Source organism: Pseudophryne corroboree, chromosome 1 (genome assembly GCF_028390025.1).
Source record: "Pseudophryne corroboree isolate aPseCor3 chromosome 1, aPseCor3.hap2, whole genome shotgun sequence".
In the NCBI taxonomy this organism is placed as follows: Eukaryota; Metazoa; Chordata; class Amphibia; order Anura; family Myobatrachidae; genus Pseudophryne; species Pseudophryne corroboree.
In genome coordinates this window covers 1237639476-1237663602 of record NC_086444.1, presented here as the reverse complement: position 1 = coordinate 1237663602, position 24127 = coordinate 1237639476, and the positions used below count along the sequence as shown (strand labels likewise).

The window sequence follows — 24127 nt, the reverse complement described above, 5'->3', positions numbered from 1 at the left end:
ACTCTAAATCGAACTCCAAATCAAACCCCAAATCCCAAACTGTTTAGACTGATCTTAGATGATCAATTTTGATTTCTAAGCTCTTTCTAATAATAGGAAATTGTTAGTGATGACTTTTTGAGTACCCAAAAACATATGGGGCAGTGTAGAAGTATCAAAAATGGGTGACCATGGTTATGATATGTTCTGCTCCCACCTACACAATACAATTCATCACCTGACTGAGATAACCCTGCAGGAACAATCAGAGCACCAGCAGCAGCTTAATGAGCTGAATAGAGCACATATTTATACTTATAAACATCAAACGTAATCTATTACTATGCAATAGATAGCACCAGAGCACAATATTGGGCAATTTGGCTGATAAATATAATGACATTTATAAACATGAGTGAAGTAACCGGCTCTCCTGATTCAGCCCATGATGCCAGAGGGATGGTTGTTGTGTAAGATACCAGTATGTGGTAATAAAGCAACTAATAAAGATGCACAATAATATAGAGACCCAATCCATGTCAAAATTCCTCTTTGTTTTTTTCCATGTGGACTACAATTGGGACCTGTAACCTGTGCCGAGCACAGCGGTAGCATAGCGAAGCACCTTGCCCGAAGTGAAGAGAGTCATGCGAAGGGACACGGGGCACTAATTGAGGTTCCTCATCACTTTACGAAGAAAACAACACAAAAAACATCAAAACTTGTCAACATTTTTTCTTGCCGACCTTGTTCATGTCGACATATTTCAAGTGTCGACCTAGCCACTGTAGACCAATAGGTGTCAACCTATTGGGTGTCAACCTAGACACTGTCCACCCTGAGTCCCATACCCCTATAATGACCCTGGTGTAGCTATGTTAATAAGTTTAACTAAAAACTGTAATTCACAATATTTCTCAAATATGTTCTTTTTTAAATGCTAAATACTGGGATATTTCTTTTGGTTAGGAAATTTATCTAATCCATTTTTAAACATATTGACTGATTCCACTAATACTACATTTTCTGGCAGAGAATTCCAAATCCTTACTGCACTTACTGTGAAGAGTCCTGTCCTGCATTGGGTATAAAATGTTTTTCTCCTCTAACATCAGAGGGTGACCGCGTGTTCAGTGTACAGATTTTTTTTAAATCGCCTGATAGCTCTTTGTATTGTCCCGCTATAAATTTGTAAGTATCAATAATTTCTCCTCTTAGATGCCTCTTTTTGAGTGTAAACATATCTAACCTAGCAAGCATTTACTCATATTCCAGTTCCTCTAACCCCTTAATCAATTTGGTGGCTCGCCTCAGAACCTTTTCAAGTTCCATGATATCTTTTTTATAGTATAACCCCAGAAATGTACACATTAGGGATCATTCAGACCTGATCACACACTTGGATTTTTGCTGCGCTGCGATCAGTTCAGAACTGCACATGCGTATGCACCGCAATGCATAGGTGCATTATACGAGTACAAAGCGGATAGTTGCTGGGCGATGGATTATACGAAGAATCCATTCGCACGGCCGATTGCAAGGAGATTGACAGGAAGAAGGTGTTTGTGAGTGTCAACTGACCATTTTCTGGGAATATTTGAAAAAACACAGGTGTGTCCAAGCGTTTGCAGGGTGGGTGTCTGACATCAGTTCCAGTACTGCTTTCTCTGATCTACATTATCACTTACTTTTTCATATACTGTACACTAATTAAGTTAGTCTGACAATACCTATTCCTCACAAAACCGTGATGGTTCCTATTAATAACTTTGGAGGTCTCCAAGAACTCCTGTATGCTATACCTTATTATAATGTACCTGCCAATATTTTTCCCATTATATTTGTCAAACTTACAAGTCTATAATTTCCGGGATGAGTTTTAGTTCCCTTTTTAAATATTGGGACTTCCTCTGCTATACACCAGCCCTTTGGTTCCAAGACTGATGGAATTGTATCATAGAAAATCAAATATAAAGGCTTTGCTAATTCTGAGTGAAGCTCCATAAGAATCTTTGGATGAAGACCATCAGGACCTGGAGATTTATTTATCTTAATTTTACTTAGTCTCTCCTGGACTACTTACTCATTTAACAAAGCACTTAGCAACGGGACCTTATCATGGCTTTTGTTGTGCATTACTCCAACAAACTGAACCTCTCTAGTAAATACCTATGAAAAAAAAGTTAAATAATTCATCGTTTTCTTTGTCCTCATTAATCAAGACACCCAACTCACCCTATAATGGTCCTATGTTCCCCTTTTTTAACCTTTCACTGTTTATATACAGTACTTTAATTGTTTTCAATTTTAGCAGCTCTGATTCCTTTTTTCATTTTATGTTACATTCTTTGTATTATTGGAATGATTCTGCCTTCCCGGTGGATTTAAATGATTTGAACGCATGCCTATTTTAATTTATTTGTACCTTATCCTTTTATAAAGCCACATTGGTTTGAATTTACTACTCCTACGTTTGCTGCACATGGGAATGAACTTTTCAATGTTCTTATTCAGTAAAGTTTTGAAAGCCTCCCACATTTCATCTGGATCCTTAAAATGAAACAAAGGGCCTAATTCAGTGTTGATTGCAGCAGCAAATTTATTAGCAGTTGAGCAAAACCATGTGCACTGCAGCGGGGGAAGGTATAACATGTGTAGAGAGAGTTAGATTTAGGTGGGGGGTGTTAAAACTGAAATCTAAATTGCAGACAGTATTTACCCTGCACAAAAACAAAATAACCCATCCAAACCTAACTATCTCTGCAAATGTTATATCTGCCACACCCGCAGTGCACATGGTTTTGCCCACCTGATAACAGCTTTGCTGCTGTGATCAACTCTGAATAACCCCCATAGTTTTCCAATTAATTTCCTTTAGTGTATGTTTCAGCATTTTGAATTTTGCTTTTCTAAAGTTTAAGATCTTAGTTGTGCCCATATAGAGCTGTTTTTGAAACTATTGTCGAATGTAACCATTCTGTATTATGATCGCTTTTTCCCAAGGTCTCCCCTACTTTAGTATTTGATATTATCGCCACATTATTAGTTAGTACCAGATCCAGTATAGTCCTTAGTCTAGTTGGTTCTTAGATTACTTGAGACAAATAATGATTTTTTAGCATTGTTAAGAACTTGTTTTCCCTGGCTGTATCATCTGATTTGGTTTTCCAATTTATATCCAGATAGTTAAAATCACTAATGATTAGTACCTTCCCCAGTCTTGCAGCATTTTTGATTTGCTGCAAGAGTTGTAATTCCCCATTCACACTAATATCCGGTAGTTTGTATCATGTCCCTGTTAGTAACTTTTTTGTACAGATGGAGCCACGCTCATCTGATGCGGCTCCATCGCATTCCAGCGTAGTCAGCATGATCCGTCCACCTAGTCACACTGGGAGCATACAGAGAATGTGTGCCAGACAATGGGGTATATGCAATTAGCGGCGAATCGCTGAAATTTTTCGCCCGTATTTTTATTCGACACAATTCGACCATTGAATTCTGGCAAGTGGGTGCCGAAATTCACCATATTCAATGAAAAACGGATTAGACAGTCCCGCTGTCGAAAAACGGCCGATTTGACGGATTTTGATCTGATTTTTAAAAAAAACGGTAAAAAACTGGAAAAAACCCCAAAAAAATTGCGTGGGGTCCCCCCTCCAAAGCATAACCAGCCTCGGGCTCTTCGAGCTGGTCCTGGTTCTAAAAATTCGGGAAAAAAATGGACAGGGGATCACCAGTATTTTTAAAACCAGCACCGGGCTCTGTTCCTGTTGCTGGTGCAAAAAATATGGGGGACAAAAAGAGTAGGGGTCCCCCATATTTTTTACACCAGCATCGGGCTCCACTAGCTGGACAGATAATGCACAGCCGGGGGTCACTTTTATACAGCGCCCTGCGGCCGTGGCATTAAATATCCAACTAGACACCCCTGGCCGGGGTACCCTGGGGGAGTGGGGACCCCTTCAATCAAGGGGTCCCCCCCAGCCACCCAAGGGCCAGGGGTGAAGCCTGAGGCTGTCCCTTCCATACAAGGGCTGCGGATGGGGGCTGATAGCCTTGAGTAGTTGTCAAGAATATTGTTTTTTTCCTGTAGTACTACAAGTCCCAGCAAGCCTCCCCCGCAAGCTGGTACTTGGAGAACCACAAGTACCAGCATGTTGGAGAAAAACGGGCCCGCTGGTACCTGTAGTACTTCTGGAAAAAAAATACCCAAATAAAAACAGGAGACACACACCTTGAGAGTAAAACTTTATTTCACACCTGCTGACACACACATACTTACCTATGTTGACATGCCGACTCCAACGTCTCCTGATCCGACGATCCGGGGTACCTGTAAATAAAATTATACTCATCTCAATCCAGTGTCCAGATATAAATCCTCGTACTTGGCAAAAAGAAAAACGAACACCCGACCAAGCCGGACTGAAAGGGGTCCCATGTTTACACATGGGACCCTTTTCCCTGAATTCCGGGACCCCACGTGACTGCTGTCACAGAGGTCCCTTCAGCCAATCAGGAAGCGCTACTTCGTGGCACTCACCTGATTGGCTGTATGCGCGTCTGAGCTGTCAGACAGCGCATCGCACAGCTCCCTCCATTACTTTCAATGGTGGGAACTTTGCCGTCAGCGGTGGGGTTACCCGCGGTCAGTCGCTGACCGCAGGTGACCTCACCGCTAACCGCAAAGTTCCCACCATTGAATATAATGGAGAGGCTTTGCGATGCGCTGTCTGACAGCTCAGACGCGCAGCCAATCAGCAGAGTGCCAGGACGTTGCGCTCGCTGATTGGCTGAAGGTTATTTGGGTATTTTTTTTCCAGTAGTACTACAGGTACCAGGGGGACCCCTACTCTTTTTGTCCCCCGTTTTTTTTTTTGCACCAGCACCAGGCGCAGAGCCCGGTGCTGATTTTAAAAATACGGGGGATCTCCTGTCCATTTTTTCCCTGGATTTTTAGAACCAGGACCAGCTCGAAGAGCCCGAGGCTGGTTATGCTTTGGAGGGGGGACCCCACGCCATTTTTTTCCGGGATTTTACCATTCCATCTAAAAAAATATATATATATTTTTTTTTTAAATATATAAATAATACTTGTGCCTACAAAAAAGACAATCCAAGTACCTAATCCCTTCTAATATAAATAGATATGCTATTACCAATAAAAAAAAAACACCAAAAAAAACATGTTTTAAAAATGTTTTATTCAATTACCCCACCAAAGTGTGGCGGATTGAAAATGACGAATTTACTGTCTAAAAGCACTGTTGTCGAATTTCCAAACTTCAATTGAATATACTTTTGTCGAATTGCCGCATTTGTACCATTGCAGAAATTTCGAATTTGACAAATGTCGAATTTCCAAAAGTCGAATTTTGAAAGTCCGTTTTTTTGACGGAAAGTACTGAATTGCATTGTCGATTTTTTTTCTTTGGCGAAAAAGTCCAGTTTTTCGACAATTTCGGGAATTCGACCGCAATTGCATATACCCCAATATGTCTATTCGTGGTCAACAAATAGATGTTTACCTTTGATCAAGTGGCCTAGACATCTAAAATACGCAAAGGTAAAAGGCTATTTGTCTTACATTAGAATACAATACAACAACAGATTTCACAATATTGTACGAGTGACCAGGGACTCCAATGACATGTGTATAGAGATATGATCCTTTGATCACCTCCTAGAATTCTAGGTTAAATAGAGGGTCATGTCATACTGATAGCAGCCTCCATTGAGACCTGAGATTGGCAATAGGATTCCTTTGACTGACAAGACCTATGAGCTATGCAGCGACAGAAGGCTCCCTGGGACTACACCTTATGCTAGGACTCTGACCATCCTATATAACTACCTTAAGGAACGTGGATAAGTATATTTGAATTCTTGTCAATGGTATTGTAAATAAATGATTGTTAAACTGTATTAGTGTTCCTGACTCTCACTAGACTTCCGATATAATAGTCCCACTGGGATCAAAATTTGCGCATTATGTGCAAAACAGAAAGTAAAATTACTGAATATGTTTCAAATGTAAACAATAAAAAAGAAAAAATCAATGATTTTATTACATGTAGGAGCAAAAATGTGTATTTATTAAAATGCAGTTGCGCTCTACAATATGTTGGACATATAGTACAAGTAGATCATTAAAGGAGCGGCTGAATGAATATAATCGTAACATTAGGAAGGGATATGATAGGCATAGCGTTTCTGCACATTTCCAAGACAAACATAACTGTGACATTAAGGAATTGAGAAATATATGTGACATTAAGATAGCTAAACCACATTGAAGAACTCGAGATGCAGAAACTGCACTGGCCAAACTTGAAATGAAAATTATATACTATGAGGACTTTGTACCCACAGGGGTTAAATGCAGATTTTGAGACCAAATGGTTTATATAAATACACTATGCTTAGGTACAAAGAGTTTGAAATGATATGATAAATACCTAATCATGTGCTTTTCTGTGCTACATACGTAGGCCTCTGGATGCACTGGGGATTATCCGAAAGGGGAAGGAATTGGATCTGTGAATTTATACATTGTATTTAGATCCATTTGAAGGACTGTAGTCTTTTCTTGGTAGATTTTTATACTTGATTGCTCCTCACAGTGGAGGTTTTTTAAGTTATTGGATACAGATTTACTGTGGATGTAGGCTTGCTCAAATACTTCAGTCTCATTACGTAATCCCAGATAGTCATGATGCTGAAGAAGTACCTGTCTGTATTAATCAGCATTCAGGACACCATTTGCTGAAATGCAGTCCATATTCTGCAAAAGGCATCCACTGTGCTTCTCTGTTGCCTACAGACGCTCATTATTGTACTGCTCTCCAGCCCTTTAGTGAACAATCTGCCTTCTGTTACTGCCAAATATTTCAACATTTGAATCATCAGTCTAGAGCGCCTGCTGCCATTTTTCTGTACCCCAGTTCCTATGTTTTCATAAATAGTGAAGCTGATTGCATAGTTTCCACATCAAAGGTATAACTTTTTGGCCCCAATTCTTCCATGAAGACCACTTCTGACCAGACTCCTCAGAAATGGAAATGGTGTGTGTACCTGTCCTCTGCTGACTACATAAGGTTGGATCATTTCACTCACAGTCTCAAGAAGAGCACCTGCAGTACAGGACTCTGCGCTACAGATGTGACCACTTTCACCTTATATATTTTGCTACAGTTGGAGCGTCATGTATAGCACAGCTAACTTTTTTTTACGAGTAGCGAGTGGATGGATTTTAGAATTTTTGTTTGCCATAATAATATGTATAAAGTAGTATGTTAAAGAAGCCAATAAAGAAAAATCACAAAACATAGCTAAATCTCTGAGTCCATGGCATGCTAAACTGTGCCATACGTGACAGGCTATTGGAAAGGTGTATGTGGACACATCTGTATATTCCTCCACTGATCAAGCAAGGTCAGGATTGCAGATGCTATAGAATTCAAAGAGGTCTGGGCCAAAAACAGTAATTTTCAAGTAAGCAGCAGCAGGTTCACACAATCCAAGGAGAAGGTAATATTACAAGAACTACAGTAAATACATATACTTCCTTCATTGTGTATTTACCATGTGTAGGATTTTGACTGCAGCCAAATAATATACACCCAAAATTAGTGAAACCAAGTGGCGCAACCTTATCACAACAAGATTTAGATGGTCAAGGAAAGGCTTACACAATAAATTTGATAGAATAGTTCCAGCTCCAGATTGATTAACAATGGGATAGTATAGCTGGTAAATTTGCATGTAGTAAGCAGAATCTCATTCTGGCTGGTTTTTACTTCTTAAATGTGTTCCCATAAGAAGCTTAAATAGAAAATAATGATAGTGCAATACCGTCTGTGTATATGATTTAAAATAAATTTAATACAAGACGCACTCACAAACAAAGGTTAAAAAACAGCATATAACAGAAGATATCCAGAAAACTGCAGCGGACAGTGTGGAGATATAGTCACCCAAAGTCCCGGTAACTAAAGGTGTCCCAAAACTGTCAAGTGTGTCCTCCGGATCCTCCGTAAATGCCGCACAGATAGGTCCCACAGGCTTAAGCGCTTTCGGATCATTTATCCTTCTTCAGAAGCGTGAGGGACAGCACAACTTAGCAACCTTTAAATAGCACACTGATTTAGGAGAATGGACACAGCTGTTTGATTCATTGAAGTCCTCCCGGCCGTCACGTACACATCACCGGAAGTGACGTTTGCGCTTCACTTCACAATCCCGGAAGTGGCATTACCGGAAGTGACGTCTGCGTGTCACGACTAGCGTGACTTGCGTTCCATTTCCCGTTTTCAATAACAAATGATCGGCAACATGTTTGATCCATATCTCAAAAATAAGAAATCAATATTACATTCTTATAAAACACATGTAAACATCTACATTAAATGGGATTGAGATAAATAATTACAAAGAAGAGATGAGGTAGATCTTAACACGGAATTAGTCCTTTAACGGAGATCCACTAAATCATTTAAACGATTTAAAAATTATTCTTTCGCAAGAAATTAAAATACAATTATTAAAAAAAGTTAATTAAAACATTTAATTAATTAAAAAAATTAATTAATTAAAAATGTTTTCATAAAAACCACTTCAGTTTAAAATCACTATTGAGGCCCAAAGGTACTAGAGTTTTCAGTTTATAAATCCACTTCATCTCCGTTTTGGATAAGGTGACTTCAGTTTCTTTATTACGTGGGGTTGGTTTTATAGTTTGGATGCCCCAAAAGGACTTAAAATGACAAGGTTTACATGCATGCTTGATTTTGAAGTGCTTAGAAACCGTATGTGTCTCTAAACCTTTTTTCACATTATAAATGTGTTCAGATAATCTGGTTTTAAGGTTCCTTGCAGCCAAATAATAGTTGAAGAGCAGGAGTTGTTCCAAAACTTCAAGTATACTAAAAGCATATGGCTGGAGCACTGATCTCAAATTCACAAAATACTGTACCATGTTAGAATATTGCTAATTACCCCAGTGATTACATTTTTTACTGCTATTATACTAAGCTACTACTTCTAACAGTATATTTCATTTCCATAGATCAATTATGGAGCCACTGACCCTGTCCTAAATGACAGACTATTATATCCAACTTTTTCCCGGATTGTCCCAGATGATCAGGACCGTTATGCAGCTATTGTTAAGTGTCTGCTACATTTTGGTTGGAACTGGGTTGGAGTCATTACACCAAGTGATGGTAGTGGGGACATGGAATTACTAGAAATGAGTAAACTGATGAGCCAACAAGGGATCTGCATTGAGTTTATCACGAAACTTTCCTTTGATTTAGACGTTAATAGAAAGAAACTTCAGGAGATGAAACAATTTACAGCTAGAATTCTAGTAATGTGTGGTGTTGGTTCCATGCATTTTTTTAATATTTTTTTTGAGAATGAAGCTTTTAATGAAAATTTTACATTAATCCTCAGTGACAAATGGACTTATGTAAAATATTTTGATGATATCTTCTTCCCATCCATAAATTGTAGCTTAATTTTTATATTACCTCCTAAAAAATTCCCCAATATTAATAATTTTATTAACAATGCAATCCCATTTGAAAGAACAAATGACCCAATACTGGAAGATATTTGGCTCCTGTTTTATAAATGTCTTTCACAAAATATTTTCAAAAATACTGTTTATCAGCGTATGTATCAGTTTTCTGGACATAATTGCAGTGGCAAAAATCATCTTCCAGGGACAATTTATGGCGTTGCAGAATTGAAGCCCCACTATACATACATGTCAGTATATGCTCTGGCTCATGCTCTGAACAGAATGAATCTGCATAAAAATAAAGATAAAACATTTGAATTAAAACAAACAGTAAGTTGTGTGTATGTAAGAGAGTAACGAGATAATTGTCCGTATTGAGAACTTGAATTTGATTTGCCAACACTATTGCCATGATGTTAGGCTCAAATCGATTGAATGGTGGCATAATTATACATCATTATCCAGTCAGTGGTTCTGCAGACTCATAAGTCTGTATTGGTCTTGTTTATCTTCAGGGTATAGAGTATAAACAGGATGTACTTATAATGCTTGTGGTCAGGATTCCGGTGTTCAGGAGACTGACTCCGGAATCAAAACCTCTGACATTTTACCAGCGGTCAGAATCCCTACACCTCCTCTAATTCACACTCAGTTGTTGGTTCCACACCACCTACCGAGTGGGAATAGAATCTATTGTGAGCAAATCTCACCACCGGGCCCAAAGTGCAGCAAGAACAGCAAACACAGGATGCCTCACTGCTTATATACCAACAGGTGGGTTGCCGCTGTCAGTATATCATACCGCACCCAGTATATACATGTCGCTGATCCCTCCATGTTGTCCTTTCTGCTGTGCTGCATATGTCATAGTCCCCCAGGTAAGCAGCTAATGTGACAAAGAAGACGGGAGTATATTATATCAGGAGGCATAGACAAACTAATTAGGTAATGTGGTTGGAAGTCAAGGAGTGATCTACATATGGTCATGGGTGGTGGGAAGAGCAGATGGGAAACAATCTATGTCTGAGGCAGGCATCTCAGGAAGATAAGTCATCAGTGTAAAGCCAGGACTGGAGAGGACAGATAAGTCACAGAGATCATTAGCAGTAATTGGCAGATACACAGTAGCATGTTCAGACACAACTAAAGGACAGTGACCCTCATTCATATCTGATCACAGCAGCAAATTTGTTAGCTAATGGCAAAACCATGTGCAGTGCAGGTGGTGGAGATGTAACATGTGCAGAGAGAGTTATATTTGGGTGGGGCGTGTCCAAACTGAAATCTAAATTGCAGTGTAAATATAAAGCAGCCAGTATTAACCCTGCACAGAAACAATATAACCCACCCAAATCTAACTCTCTCCATGCACATGTTATATCTGCCCCCCTGCAGTGCACATGGGGGGTAATTCAGACCTGATTGCTAGTAGGTGATTTTTGCACTGCTGCGATCAGATAGTCACCACCTACAGGGGGAGTGTATTTTCGCTGTGCAAGTGTGCAAACGCATGTGTAACAGAGCTATACATACAGATCTTATGCAGTCTCTGCACAGCCCAGGACTTACTCAGCCAATGCAATCACTTAAGCCTGTCCAGGACTGGAATTGATGTCAGACACCCTCCCTGCAAACCATTGGACATGCCTGCAACCACTCCCTGAAAACGGTCAGTTGCCACCCACAAATGCCTTCTTCCTGTCAATATCCTTGCGTTCATGCGTGCAAATGGATTGTTCACACAAACCCATTGCTGAGCGGCGATCTGATTTTTACCCGTGCAACACACCTGTGCATTGCGTTGCATAGGCATGCGCAGTTCAGACATGAACGCAGGCTGTACAAAAACGCAACCTAGCGTTCAGGTCTGAATTACCCCCATGGTTTTGCACATTAGATAACAAATTTGCTGCTGCAATCAGATCTGAATTACCACAAGTATCACTAGAACTGGATATGTAGGTGTATTTCTGTATATACTGTAGAAGATTTGCTGTATCTAGAAAGTACTGTTGGTGAAGTACAGGGCTTGTTCCAAAACTCCAATATACTAGTAGCGACTGGCTGGAGCACTGGAATTAAGTTCCCAATGTGCTGCTGTGTGTTACAATCCCAGTAACCACCCCAGATATTTTATTTGTATGTATGTAATAAATTGAGAGATAATTGTTTGACACTGACTTTTGGCCCTCGCATGGTAACATGTCAATCTCTCAGGTCCTACATCAGTCACATTTACTCTGTCAAACAGTTTTTCTTAGTTCTGTGGAAAACATAAAGACAAACAACAATAAAGTTGTCTGACAAAGCAACAACCTCTACATAGAAATACATGTAATGTTCCCTTTATTACCTAGCAATATGCATATGGAGAAGATCTAGCATCTACAGTAGATTGTGGTTTTTTTGGCATGGAACTAGCACATTGTTTCCACTAAATCAGCAGACTAACGAGGTGATTGCTAGCTGCTGTCATTAGCAGCGCAGCGATCAGGCTAAAAATAGTCACTTCTGCACATGCGTATGCGGTGCAGTGCACACGCGCGATGTACTTTCACAAAAGCCAATGCAGTTTCACACAAGGTCGAGCGACGCTTTTCAGTCGCACTGCTGATCGCTGAGTGATTGACAGGAATGTGGCGTTTCTGTGAGGTAACTGACAGTTTTCAGGGAGTGTGCTGAAAAACGCAGGCGTGTCAGATACAAACGCAGGCGTGCCTGGAGAAACGGGAGAGGGGCTGGCCGATTGCAGGGCATGTTCGTGACGTCAAAACAGGAACTAAATAGTCTGAAGTGATCGCTAGCTAGGAGTAGATCTGAAGCTACTGCTCTAATTTTTTTTTGTAGCCGCGCTGCAATCCTTTCGTTCGCACTTCTGCTAAGCTAAGATACACTCCCAGAGGGCGGCGGCTTAGCGTCTGCACGGCTGCTAAAAGCAGCTAGCGAGCGAACAACTCGGAATGAGGGCCTAAGTTACTTATTTCAGCAGACTGAACAGAGTTGAAAAAAATCATCATTACAATATGTTCTACTGTATCTGTGCAGTCATTCATAGAAGATGACAGAATACACAAGGGGCAAACTGCTGACTATCACACCATCCCTGGTCAGGGGAAAAATGGGCTATTCAGAGATATCAGGACTGACAGGGTCAGCATTTGGCACATTCTAAACTAAGGGTGACATGTACTTAGCAGTGATAAAGTGGATAAGTGAGCCATTGGAGAAGATGCCCATGCAACCAATCAGCATTGACGTAACATTTATAATTTGCATACTATAAAAGCATACAGAGCAGCTTATTGGTTGCCATGGGCAACTTCTCCACTCGCTCAATTCTCTACTTGTATCACTTCTTTGTACATGCCCCCCTTAAGAACAAAGTAGCCTATTTACTAAGCAGTGGAGAGAGATAAAGTGGACAGAGATAAAGTACCAGAGACTCAGCTCCTATCTGTCATGTTACAGGCTGTGTGTGATAAATGACAGCAGTTGGTTGGTTGGTACTTTATCACCTTCCTATTAGAGATGTGCAGCGGGCATTTTTCGGGTTTTGTGCTTTGGTTTTGGATTCGGTTCTGTGGTCGTGTTTTGGATTCGGACGCGTTATGGCAAAACCTTCCTTTCAAATTTATGTAGGATTCGGGTGGATTTTTTTTAAAAAAACCTCAAAAACAGCTTAAATCATAGAATTTTGGGGTAATTTTGATTCTATAATATTATTAATCTCAATAACCCTAATTTCCACTCATTTCCAGTCTATTCTGAACACCTCACACCTCACAATATTATTTTTAGTCCTAAAATGTGCACGGAGGTCGCTGGATGACTAAGCTAAGCGACCCAAGTGGGCGGCACAAACACCTGGCCCATCTAGGAGTGACACTGCAGTGTCAGACAGGATGGCAGATAAAAAAATAGTCCCCAAACCGCACATCATGCAAAGATAAATAAAAAAAAGAGGTGCAAGATGGAATTGCCCTTGGGTCCTCCCAACTTTATGTTGTATAATCAGGACATGCACACTTTAACAAACCCATCATTTCAGCAACAGGGTCTGCCACATCACTGTGGCTGAAATGATTGGTTGGTTTGGGCCCCCACCAAAAAAGAAGCAATCAATCTCTCCTTGCACAATTTGGCTCTACGGAGGCAAGATGTCCACCTCCTCCTCATCGTCAGATTCCTCACCCCTTTCACTGTGTACATCCCCCTCCTCACAGATTATTAATTCGTCCACACTGGAATCCACCATCACAGGTCCCTGTGTACTTTCTGGAGGCAATTGCTGGTAAATGTCTCCACGGAGAAATTTATTATAATTCATTTTGATGAACATCATCTTCTCCACATTTTCTGGAAGTAACCTCCTACACCGATCGCTGACAAGGTTACCGGCTGCCCTAAACACTGGAGCAACTTAGGTAAAATAAAGCCAGTTTGTGCAAGGGCCTCCAAATTGCCTCTTTTTCCTGCCAGTATACGTACGGACTGTCTGACATGCCAACTTGGATGCTGTCACTCATATAATCCTCCACCATTCTTTAAATGGTGACAGAATCATATGCAGTGACAGTAGACGACATGTCAGTAATCGTTGGAAGGTCCTTCAGCCTGTCCAGATGTCAGCACTTGCTCCTGACTGCCCTGCATCACGACCAGGGGTGGTTTTGGAATTGTTATCCTTCTCCTGTCAGCTCCGGTGGTGGTAGAAAATGAAGGAGGAGCTGTTGGCGGGTCACGTTCCGCTTGAGTTGACAAGTGTCTCACCAGCAGGTGTTTGAACATCTGCAGACTTGTGTCTGGCGGAAAGAGAGATACAACGTAGGCTTTAAACCTAGGATCGAGCACGGTGGCCAAAATGTAGTGCTCTGATTTCAACAGATTGACCACCCAAGCGAATGAAGGGCTCCAACCACAAGTCCCACATGCCTATCGGAATCGCTTTGTTTTACCTCCTCCTTCATTCTCTCCAGCTGCTTCTGCAAAAGCCTGATGAGGGGAATTACCTGACTTAGGCTGGCAGTGTCTGAACTGACTTCATGTGTGGCAAGTTCAAAGGGTTGGAGAACCTCGCACAACATATAAATCATTCTCCACTGTGCTTGAGTAAGGTGCATTCCCCTTCCTTTGCCTATATCATAGGCATATGTATAGGCTTGAATGGTCTTTTGCTGCTCCTCCATCCTCTGAAGCATATAGAGGGTTGAATTCCACCTCGTTACCACCTCTTGCTTCAGCTGATGGCAGGGCATGTTCAAGAGTGTTTGCTGGTGCTCCAGTCTTCAGCACGCGGTGCCTGAATGCCAAGAGTGGCCCGCAATTCTTCGGGCCACCGACAGCATCTCCTGCACTCCACTGTGGTTTTTAAAAAATTATTCACTACCAAATGCATTGTATGTGCAAAACATGGGACGTGTTGGAATTTGCCCACATGTAATGCACGCTCAATATTGGTGGCGTTGTCCGATGTCACAAATCCCCAGGAGAGTCTAATTGGGGTAAGCCAATCTGCAATGATGTTCCTCAGTTTCCGTAAGAGGTTGTCAGCTGAGTGCCTCTTATGGAAAGCGGTGATAGAAAGAGTAGCCTGCCTAGGAATGAGTTGGCATTTGTGAGATGCTGCTACTGGTGCCGCTGCTGCTGTTGTTGCTGCGGGAGGTAATACATCTACCCAGTGGGCCGTCACAGTAATATAGTCCTGAGTCTGCCCTGCTCCACTTGTCCACATGTCCGTGGTACAACTGCATGTTTTAGGAAACTGGTGACTCTTTTTCTGACATCTGTGTACAATCTTGGTGTCGCCTGCCTAGAGAAGTGGATCCTAGATGGTATTTGGTACCGGGGACACACTACATCAAGCAATTCTCTAAGTCCCTGTGAACTAATGGTGGATACCGGACGCACATCTAACACCAACATAGTTGTCAATGCCTGAGTTATCTGCTTTGTAACAGGATGACTGCTGTGATATTTAATCTTACTCGCAAAGGACTGTTGGACAGTCAGTTGCTTAAAGGAAGTAGTACAAGTGGTCTTCCGACTTCCCCTCTGGGATGATGATCGACTCCCAGCAGCAACAACAGCAGCGCCAGCAGCAGTAGGCGTTACACTCAAGGATATATCGCAGGAATCCCAGTTAGGAGAGGACTCGTTAGACTTGCCAGTGACATGGCCTGCAGGACTATTGGCGTTCCTGTCTAAGGAGGAAATTGACATTGGTGGGGTGGTTTGCAGGAGCTTGGGTACAAGAGGAAGAAGGGATTTAGTTGTCAGTGGACTGCTTCCGCTGTCACCCAACATTTTTGAACTTGTCAATGACTTCTGATGAATGTGCTCCAGGTGACGTATAAGGGAGGATTTTCCTAGGTGATTAACGTCCTTACCCCTACTTATTACAGCTTGACAAAGGCAACACACGGCTTGACACCAGTTGTCCACATTTCTTTTAAAATAATTCCACACCGAAGAGGTGATTTTTATTGTATTTTGACCAGGCATGTCAATGGCCTTATTCATCCTACGGACAACAGGTGTCTCCCCGAGTGCCTTACTTAAACAAACCACCTCACCATCAGAATCTTCCTTGTCAATTTCCTCCTCAGCGCCAGCAACACCCATATAGAAACATAGAAACATAGAATTTTACGGCAGATAAGAACCACTTGGCCCATCTAGTCTCCCCCTTTTTTATTTTACATCCTCATCCTGGTGTACTTCAACAGTGACATCTTCAATCTGACTATCAGGAACTGGACTGTGGGTGCTCCTTCCAGCACTTGCAGGAGGCGTGCAAATGGTGGTAGGGAGCCACCTCTTCCCGTCCAGTGTTGGGAAGGTTAGGCATCGCACCCCCCGAAACATTTGGACTCTCCTTGGGGATTTGTTATTTAAAACGCAGTTCTTTGCTGTGCTTTTGCCAGCTTAACTCTTTTAATTTTTCTAGTGGGAGGATGAGTGCTTCCATCCTCATGTGAAGCTAAACCACTAGCCATGAACATAGGCCAGGCCCTCAGCAATTCCTTGCCACTCCGTGTCATACATGGCCAATTGGCAAGTTTACGCTTCTCCTCAGACGATTTTAATTTAGATTTTTGGGTCATCATTTTACTGAACTTTTGCTTTTTGGATTTTACATGCTCTCTATTATGACATTGGGCATCGGCCTTGGCAGATAATGTTGATGGCATTTCATCGTCTCTGCCATGACTAGTGGCAGCAGCTTCAGCACTTGGTGGAAATGGATCTTGATTTTTCCCTATTTTACGCTCCAAATTTTTTTCTCCATTTTTTTATGTTTGGAATTATATGCCAGTAATATATCTGGAATTAGATGGCAGTAATGTCTGGAATTAGATACCACTAGATAGATATCAGATACCACTGTGACTGGAATGATGATGACCTATGCACAGTGACAGGACACTACCACAGCACCCTACAGCAGCAAGATGCAGCACAAGACACTGGACTATTAGTAATGTACTGTAGTATACTGCCACCACAATGCAGCACAAGACAATGAGCAGTGATACTGAGCACTAATGAGGATGATACTAGAACTGACACTGAGCAGCAAGATGCAGCCCTGGACTATTGTACTGTAGTATACTGAGCACCACAATGCAGCACAAGACAATGAGCAGTGATACTGAGCACTGATAAGAATGATACTGAAAACTGACACTGAGCAGTAAGATGCATCCCTGGACTATTAGTAATGTACTGAATTATACTGAGCACCACACAGTGCAGCACAAGACAATGAGCTGTGATACTGAGCACTGATGAGAATACTAGAACTGACACTGAGCAGCAAGATGTAGCACTGGACTATTAGTAATGTACTGTAATATACTGAGCACCACACAATGTAGCACAAGACAATGAGCAGTGATACTGAGCACTGATGAGGATGATACTAGAACTGACACTGAGCAGCAAGATGCAGCCCTGGACTATTAGTAATGTACTGTAATATACTGAGCACCACACAATGTAGCACAAGACAATGAGCAGTGACACTGAGCACTGATGAGAATAATAGAACTGACACTGAGCAGCAAGATGCAGCACTGGACTATTAGTAATGTACTGTAATATACTGAGCACCACACAATGTAGCACAAGACAATGAGCAGTGACACTGAGCACTGATGAGAATAATAGAACTGACACTGAGCAGCAAGATGCAGCACTGGACTATTAGTAATGTACTGTAGTATACTGAGCACCACACAATGTAGCACAAGACAATGAGCAGTGATACTGAGCACTGATAAGGATGATACTGAAAACTGACACTGAGCAGCAAGATGCAGCACTGGACTATTAGTAATGTACTGAATTATACTGAGCACCACAATGCAGCACAAGACAATGAGTAGTGATACTGAGCACTGATGAGAATACTAGAACTGACACTGAGCAGCGAGATGCAGCACTGGACTATTAGTAATGTACTGTAGTATACTGAGCACCACACAATGTAGCACAAGACAATGAGCAGTAACATAGTAACATAGTATCTGAGGTTGAAAAAAGACAATTGTCCATCGAGTTCAACCTATTTGTGGTCTCCTATGCATGATGATTTGACTAAAATTTCTGACTGATGCTGCTGTCAGCCGTTGCATTTTATCCCTATTTATAGTAACTATAATGCATGACTATGCACCATACCCCTGGATATCCTTATCCATTAGGAATTTATCTAACCCATTCTTAAAGGTGTTGACAGATTCCGCCATTACAACTCCCTCGGGCAGGGAATTCCAAACACGTATTGTCCTTACCGTGAAAAAGCCTTTACGCCGTATTGTGCGGAATCTCCTCTCCTCTAACCTGAGCGAGTGTCCACGAGTCCTCTGTGTTGATCTAACCAAAAACAGGTCCCGCGCTAGCTCTGTGTATTGTCCCCTTATATATTTGTAGATGTTGATCATATCCCCTCTTAGTCTCCGCTTTTCCAATGTAAACATGCCTAGTCTTTCAAGCCTTTCCTTGTATTCCATCGTCTCCATGCCCTTAATTAGTTTGGTCGCCCTCCTCGGTACCTTTTCTAGCTCCAGGATATCCTTTTTGTAGTACGATGCCCAGAATTGTACACAGTATTCAAGGTGTGGCCTCACTAGTGATTTATATAACGGGAGTATAATACTCTCGTCCCTAGCATCAATACCCCATTTTATGCATGCTTATATCTTATTAGCCTTCTTTGCTGCAGTCCTACTTTGGGTACTACTGCTTAGCTTGCTAACTATGAGGACACCTAAGTCCTTTTACAGTACAGAATCCCCTAATTTGACCCCATTTAGTAGGTAGGTGTAATTTTTGTACTTGTTACCACAGTGCATTACCTTACACTTGTCTGTGTTGAAGCGCATTCTCCATTTGGCTGCCCATGCTTCTAATTTAACTAAGTCGTTCTGAAGAGACTCGGCATCCTCCTCTGTATTTATAGCCTTACACAATTTGGTATCATCTGCAAAAATTGACACCATGCTCTCTAGACCTTCTGTTAGGTCGTTAATGAAAATATTGAACAATAGCGGTCCTAATACTGAACCTTGCGGCACACCACTTAGCACTTCAGTCCAAGTTGAAAAAGATCCATTAACCACAATGCGCTGCTCCCTATTATCTAACCAGTTTTGACCCAAGTGCATATTGTGCTTCCTAGCCCTGATTCTTGTAGCTTGTAGATAAGTCTCATGTATGGTACAGTATCGAACGCTTTGGCAAAGTCTAAAAAGATTACATCCACGTCTTTACCCTGATCTAGGTTTGCGCTTACTGTTTCATAAAAGTCAAGTAAGTTGGTTTGACCGGATCTGTCCTTCATAAACCCATGTTGATTCCTTTTAATGAAAATATTGGTTTCAAGGAACTTCTGAATACTATCTCTTAGAATACCTTCCAATACTTTCCCCACTATAGATGTAAGACTAACTGGTCTATAATTACCTGGTTCAGCTTTACTTCCCTTTTTGAATATAGGCACTACTTCCGCTATACGCCAGTCTTTGGGAACCATACCTGATATAACTGAATCCTTAAAGATCAAAGATAGCGGTTTTGCCAGTTCAGAGTGAAGCTCCATTAGAACCCTTGGATGAATGCCATCGGGCCCTGGTGATTTATTAATCTTTAAATGTTTTAATCGGTCACAGACTACTTCCTCGCTTAAATAAGTACCTATCAGTGTCATATTCTTATTATTGAGATTGTGTGTCAGTCCCTGAATTGGGTCCTCTCTAGTGAATACTGTTGAAAAAAACTCATTTAGTGTGTCTGCTATGTCATTACCATTTTTGCTTAAGACTCCCAACTTGTCTTTTAAAGGGCCTATACTCTCCTTCTTTAATCTCTTGCTATTAATGTATTTAAAGAATTTTTTGGGATTCGCTTTGCTTTCCTTTGCTACTAGTTTTTCAGTTTCTACTTTAGCCGCTCTTATTTCCTTTTTGCAAATTTTGTTACATTCCTTATAGTGCTGAATTGACTCTGCTTCCCCGTCAGATTTGTATTTTTTAAATGCTCACCTTTTCTTGCCCATAGGTTCCTTAATCTTTTTGTTAAGCCACATCGGTTTATGATTTTTATTCCTTTTTTTGCTACTCATAGGAATACATTTGAGTGTATTTTTAGCTAGCAGGAATTTTAGTACCTCCCATTTCTCCGTAGTATTTTTTCCTAAAAACAAACCTTCCCATTCAATATCCCTGAAAAATACTCTCATCTTTTCAAAATTCGCTTTGCTAAAGTTTAAAGTCCTACTTGAGCCAGTATAGGGCTGTTTATAGAAACTGATATTGAATGTGACCATATTGTGGTCGCTGTTTCCTATGGGTTCTCCTACTATAATACCTGATACCAAATCCCCATTGTTTGTTAATACCAGGTCTAAGATTGCATTGTACCTAGTTGGTTCCTCAATTAGTTGGACTTAGTAGTTATCATTAAGTGTGTTTAAAAACATATTGCCCCTAGCAGTATCACATAAGTCGTTTTTCCAGTTTATCTCTGGATTTTTAAAATCTCCCATCACTACTATGTCTCCTACTCCTGCTGCTCTTTCAATTTGCTTTAGTAACAATTCATCATCAGATGCGTTGATACCAGGCGGCCTATAGCATACACCCAATACTAACTTTTTTATTAATTTTTTTCCGCATGCAATTTCTACCCATAAAGTCTCGACAGTGTCTACAGTCCCCTCCTGAATATCTTCCCATATATTAGGTTTTAAAAACGGCTTTACGTAAAGACACACCCCTCCACCCTTTTTATTTAGTCTGTCTCTCCTAAACAGTGTATAGCCCTCTAGATTGACTGTCCAATCATGAGATTCATCCCACCAAGTTTCAGTAATGCCTATAATATCATACTGTTTGCTTGCTGCAAGTATTTCTAGTTCACCCTTTTTACCAGTAGTGCTTCTGGCGTTTACATACATACAACTAAGATAAGTATTTTCCCTTGCGTTAGGGACATCTTTCACCTTATGTAGCAAGGATGACCTGTAATCGTCATTGGTTAGTGCTTTAGTAAAATCCCTTTTAGTACCCATGTTAGTAACCTTACCGCCTGCTCTTACCCTCCCCCCAACTTCTCCCCCATTTCGTTTACTACCGCCATCCCCACTATTCTCACTGCATGACCCGTAGTTTCTAGCTTAACCCTCCCCCCAGGCTCCTAGTTTAAAATCTCCTCCAACCTTCTAACCATCCTTCCCCTCAGCACCGCTGCCCCCTCCTCAGTCAGGTGCAATCCGTCACGACAAAAAAAATGGCGCCTGACTGAGAAGTCCGCCCAGTGTTCCAGGAACACAAACCCCTCTTTCCTGCACCAATCCCTAAGCCACACATTTACCTCCCTAATCTCCCTCTGCCTCCCTGGACTAGCGCGTGGCACGGGTAATAATTCCGAGAATATTACCTTAGATGTCCTTGTCTTCAGTTTCATTCCTAAGTCCCTATAATCTTTCTTAAGGACATCCCACCTTCCGATAACTTTGTCATTGGTGCCAACGTGCACCAAGACCGCCGGGTCTTTGCAAGCCCCTCCCAACAATCTATCTACCCGGTCCGCGATGTGCCGTACCCGAGCAGACGGGAGACAACAGACTGTACGGCGATCACGGTCCCGGTAGCAGATTGCCCTATCTGCCTACCTGATGATAGAATCCCCTACCACCAGATACTGAGCACTGATGAGAATACTAGAACTGACACTGAGCAGCAAGATGCAGCACTGGACTATTGTACTGTAGTATACTGAGCACCACACAATGCAGCACAAGACAATGAGCAGTGATACTGAGCACTGATAAGGATGATACTGAGAACTGACACTGAGCAGCAAGATGCAGCCCTGGACTATTAGTAATGTACTAAATTTATACTGAGCACCACACAATGCAGCACAAGACAATGAGCAGTGATACTGAGCACTGATGGGGATACTAGAACTGACACTGAGCAGCAAGATGCAGCACTGGACTATTAATAATGTACTGTAGTATACTGAGCACCACACAATGCAGCACAAGACAATGAGCAGTGATACTGAGCACTGATGAGAATACTAGAACTGACACTGAGCAGCAAGATGCAGCCCTGGACTATTAGTAATGTACTGTAATATACTGAGCACCACACAATGCAGCACAAGACAATGAGCAGTGATACTGAGCACTGATGAGGATACTAGAACTGACACTGAGCAGCAAGATGCAGCCCTGGACTATTAGTAATGTACTGTAATATACTGAGCACCACACAATGTAGCACAAGACAATGAGCAGTGATACTGAGCACTGATGAGGATACTAGAACTGACACTGAGCAGCAAGATGCAGCCCTGGACTATTAGTAATGTACTGTAGTATACTGAGCACCACACAATGCAGCACAAGACAATGAGCAGTGATACTGAGCACTGATAAGGATACTAGAACTGACACTGAGCAGCAAGATGCAGCACTGGACTATTGTACTGTAGTATACTGAGCACCACACAATGCAGCACAAGACAATGAGCAGTGATACTGAGCACTGATGAGGATGATACTGAGAACTGACACTGAGCAGCAAGATGTAGCACTGGACTATTAGTAATGTACTGTAATATACTGAGCACCACACAATGCAGCACAAGACAATGAGCAGTGATACTGAGCACTGATGAGAATACTAGAACTGACACTGAGCAGTAAGATGCAGCCCTGGACTATTAGTAAAGGAGGTCATTCCGAGCTATTCGCTCGCAAGGCGATTTTAGCAGAGTTGCTTACGCTAAGCCGCCGCCTACTGGGAGTGAATCTTAGCATCTTATAATTGCGAACGAAGTAATCGCAATATTGCGATTACACACTTCGTAGCAGTTTCTTAGTAGCTTCAGACTTACTCGGCATCTGCGATCAGTTCAGTGCTTGTCGTTCCTGGTTTGACGTCACAAACACACCCAGCGTTCGCCCAGACACTCCTCCGTTTCTCCGGCCACTCCTGCGTTTTTTCCGGAAACGGTAGCGTTTTTCCCCACACGCCCATAAAACGGCCTGTTTCCGCCCAGTAAAACCCATTTCCTGTAAATCACATTACGATCGCCAGACCGATGAAAAAGCCGTGAGTAAAATTACAAAGTGCATAGCCAATTTACTTGGCGCAGTCGCAGTGCGGACATTGCGCATGCGCATTAAGCAGAAAATCGCTGCGATGCGAAGATTTTTACAGAGCGAACAACTCGGAATGAGGGCCAATGTACTGTAGTATAATGAGCACCACACAATGCAGCACAAGACAATGAGCAGTGATACTGAGCACTGATAAGGATACTAGAACTGACACTGAGCAGCAAGATGCAGCACTGGACTATTGTACTGTAGTATACTGAGCACCACACAATGCAGCACAAGACAATGAGCAGTGATACTGAGCACTGATAAGGATGATACTAGAACTGACACTGAGCAGCAAGATGCAGCCCTGGACTATTAGTAATGTACTGAATTATACTGAGCACCACACAATGCAGCACAAGACAATGAGCAGTGATACTGAGCACTGATGAGGATACTAGAACTGACACTGAGCAGTAAGATGGAGCCCTGGACTATTAGTAATGTACTGTAGTATACTGAGCACCACACAATGCAGCACAAGACAATGAGCAGTGATACTGAGCACTGATGAGGATACTAGAACTGACACTGAGCAGCAAGATGCAGCCCTGGACTATTGTACTGTAGTATACTGAGCACCACACAATGTAGCACAAGACAATGAGCAGTGATACTGAGCACTGATAAGAATGATACTGAGAACTGACACTGAGCAGTAAGATGTAGCACTGGACTATTAGTAATGTACTGAATTATACTGAGCACCACTCAATGCAGCACAAGACAATGAGCAGTGATACTGAGCACTGATGAGGATACTAGAACTGACACTGAGCAGCAAGATGCAGCACTGGACTATTAGTAATATACTGTAATATACTGAGCACCACACAATGCAGCACAAGACAATGAGCAGTAATACTAAGCACTGATAAGGATGATACTGAGTACTGACACTGAGCAGCAAGATGCAGCACTGGACTATTAGTAATGTA

The 24127-nt window shown here is 41.7% G+C and overlaps 1 protein-coding gene across 1 annotated transcript in view; it reads left to right on the top strand.

Annotated features, from left to right (window-relative positions):
* The first annotated feature begins 390 nt into the window (after nucleotides 1–390).
* Nucleotides 391–24127, top strand: part of LOC135052734 (vomeronasal type-2 receptor 116-like) — an 85731-nt gene continuing 61994 nt past the window's right edge. Inside the window, exons 1-3 of the mRNA XM_063957445.1 lie at nucleotides 391–449; nucleotides 7413–7512; nucleotides 9050–9352. Of these exons, the coding sequence (XP_063813515.1) occupies nucleotides 391–449; nucleotides 7413–7512; nucleotides 9050–9352 (462 nt within the window). The remainder of the gene's footprint in view (nucleotides 450–7412; nucleotides 7513–9049; nucleotides 9353–24127) is intronic.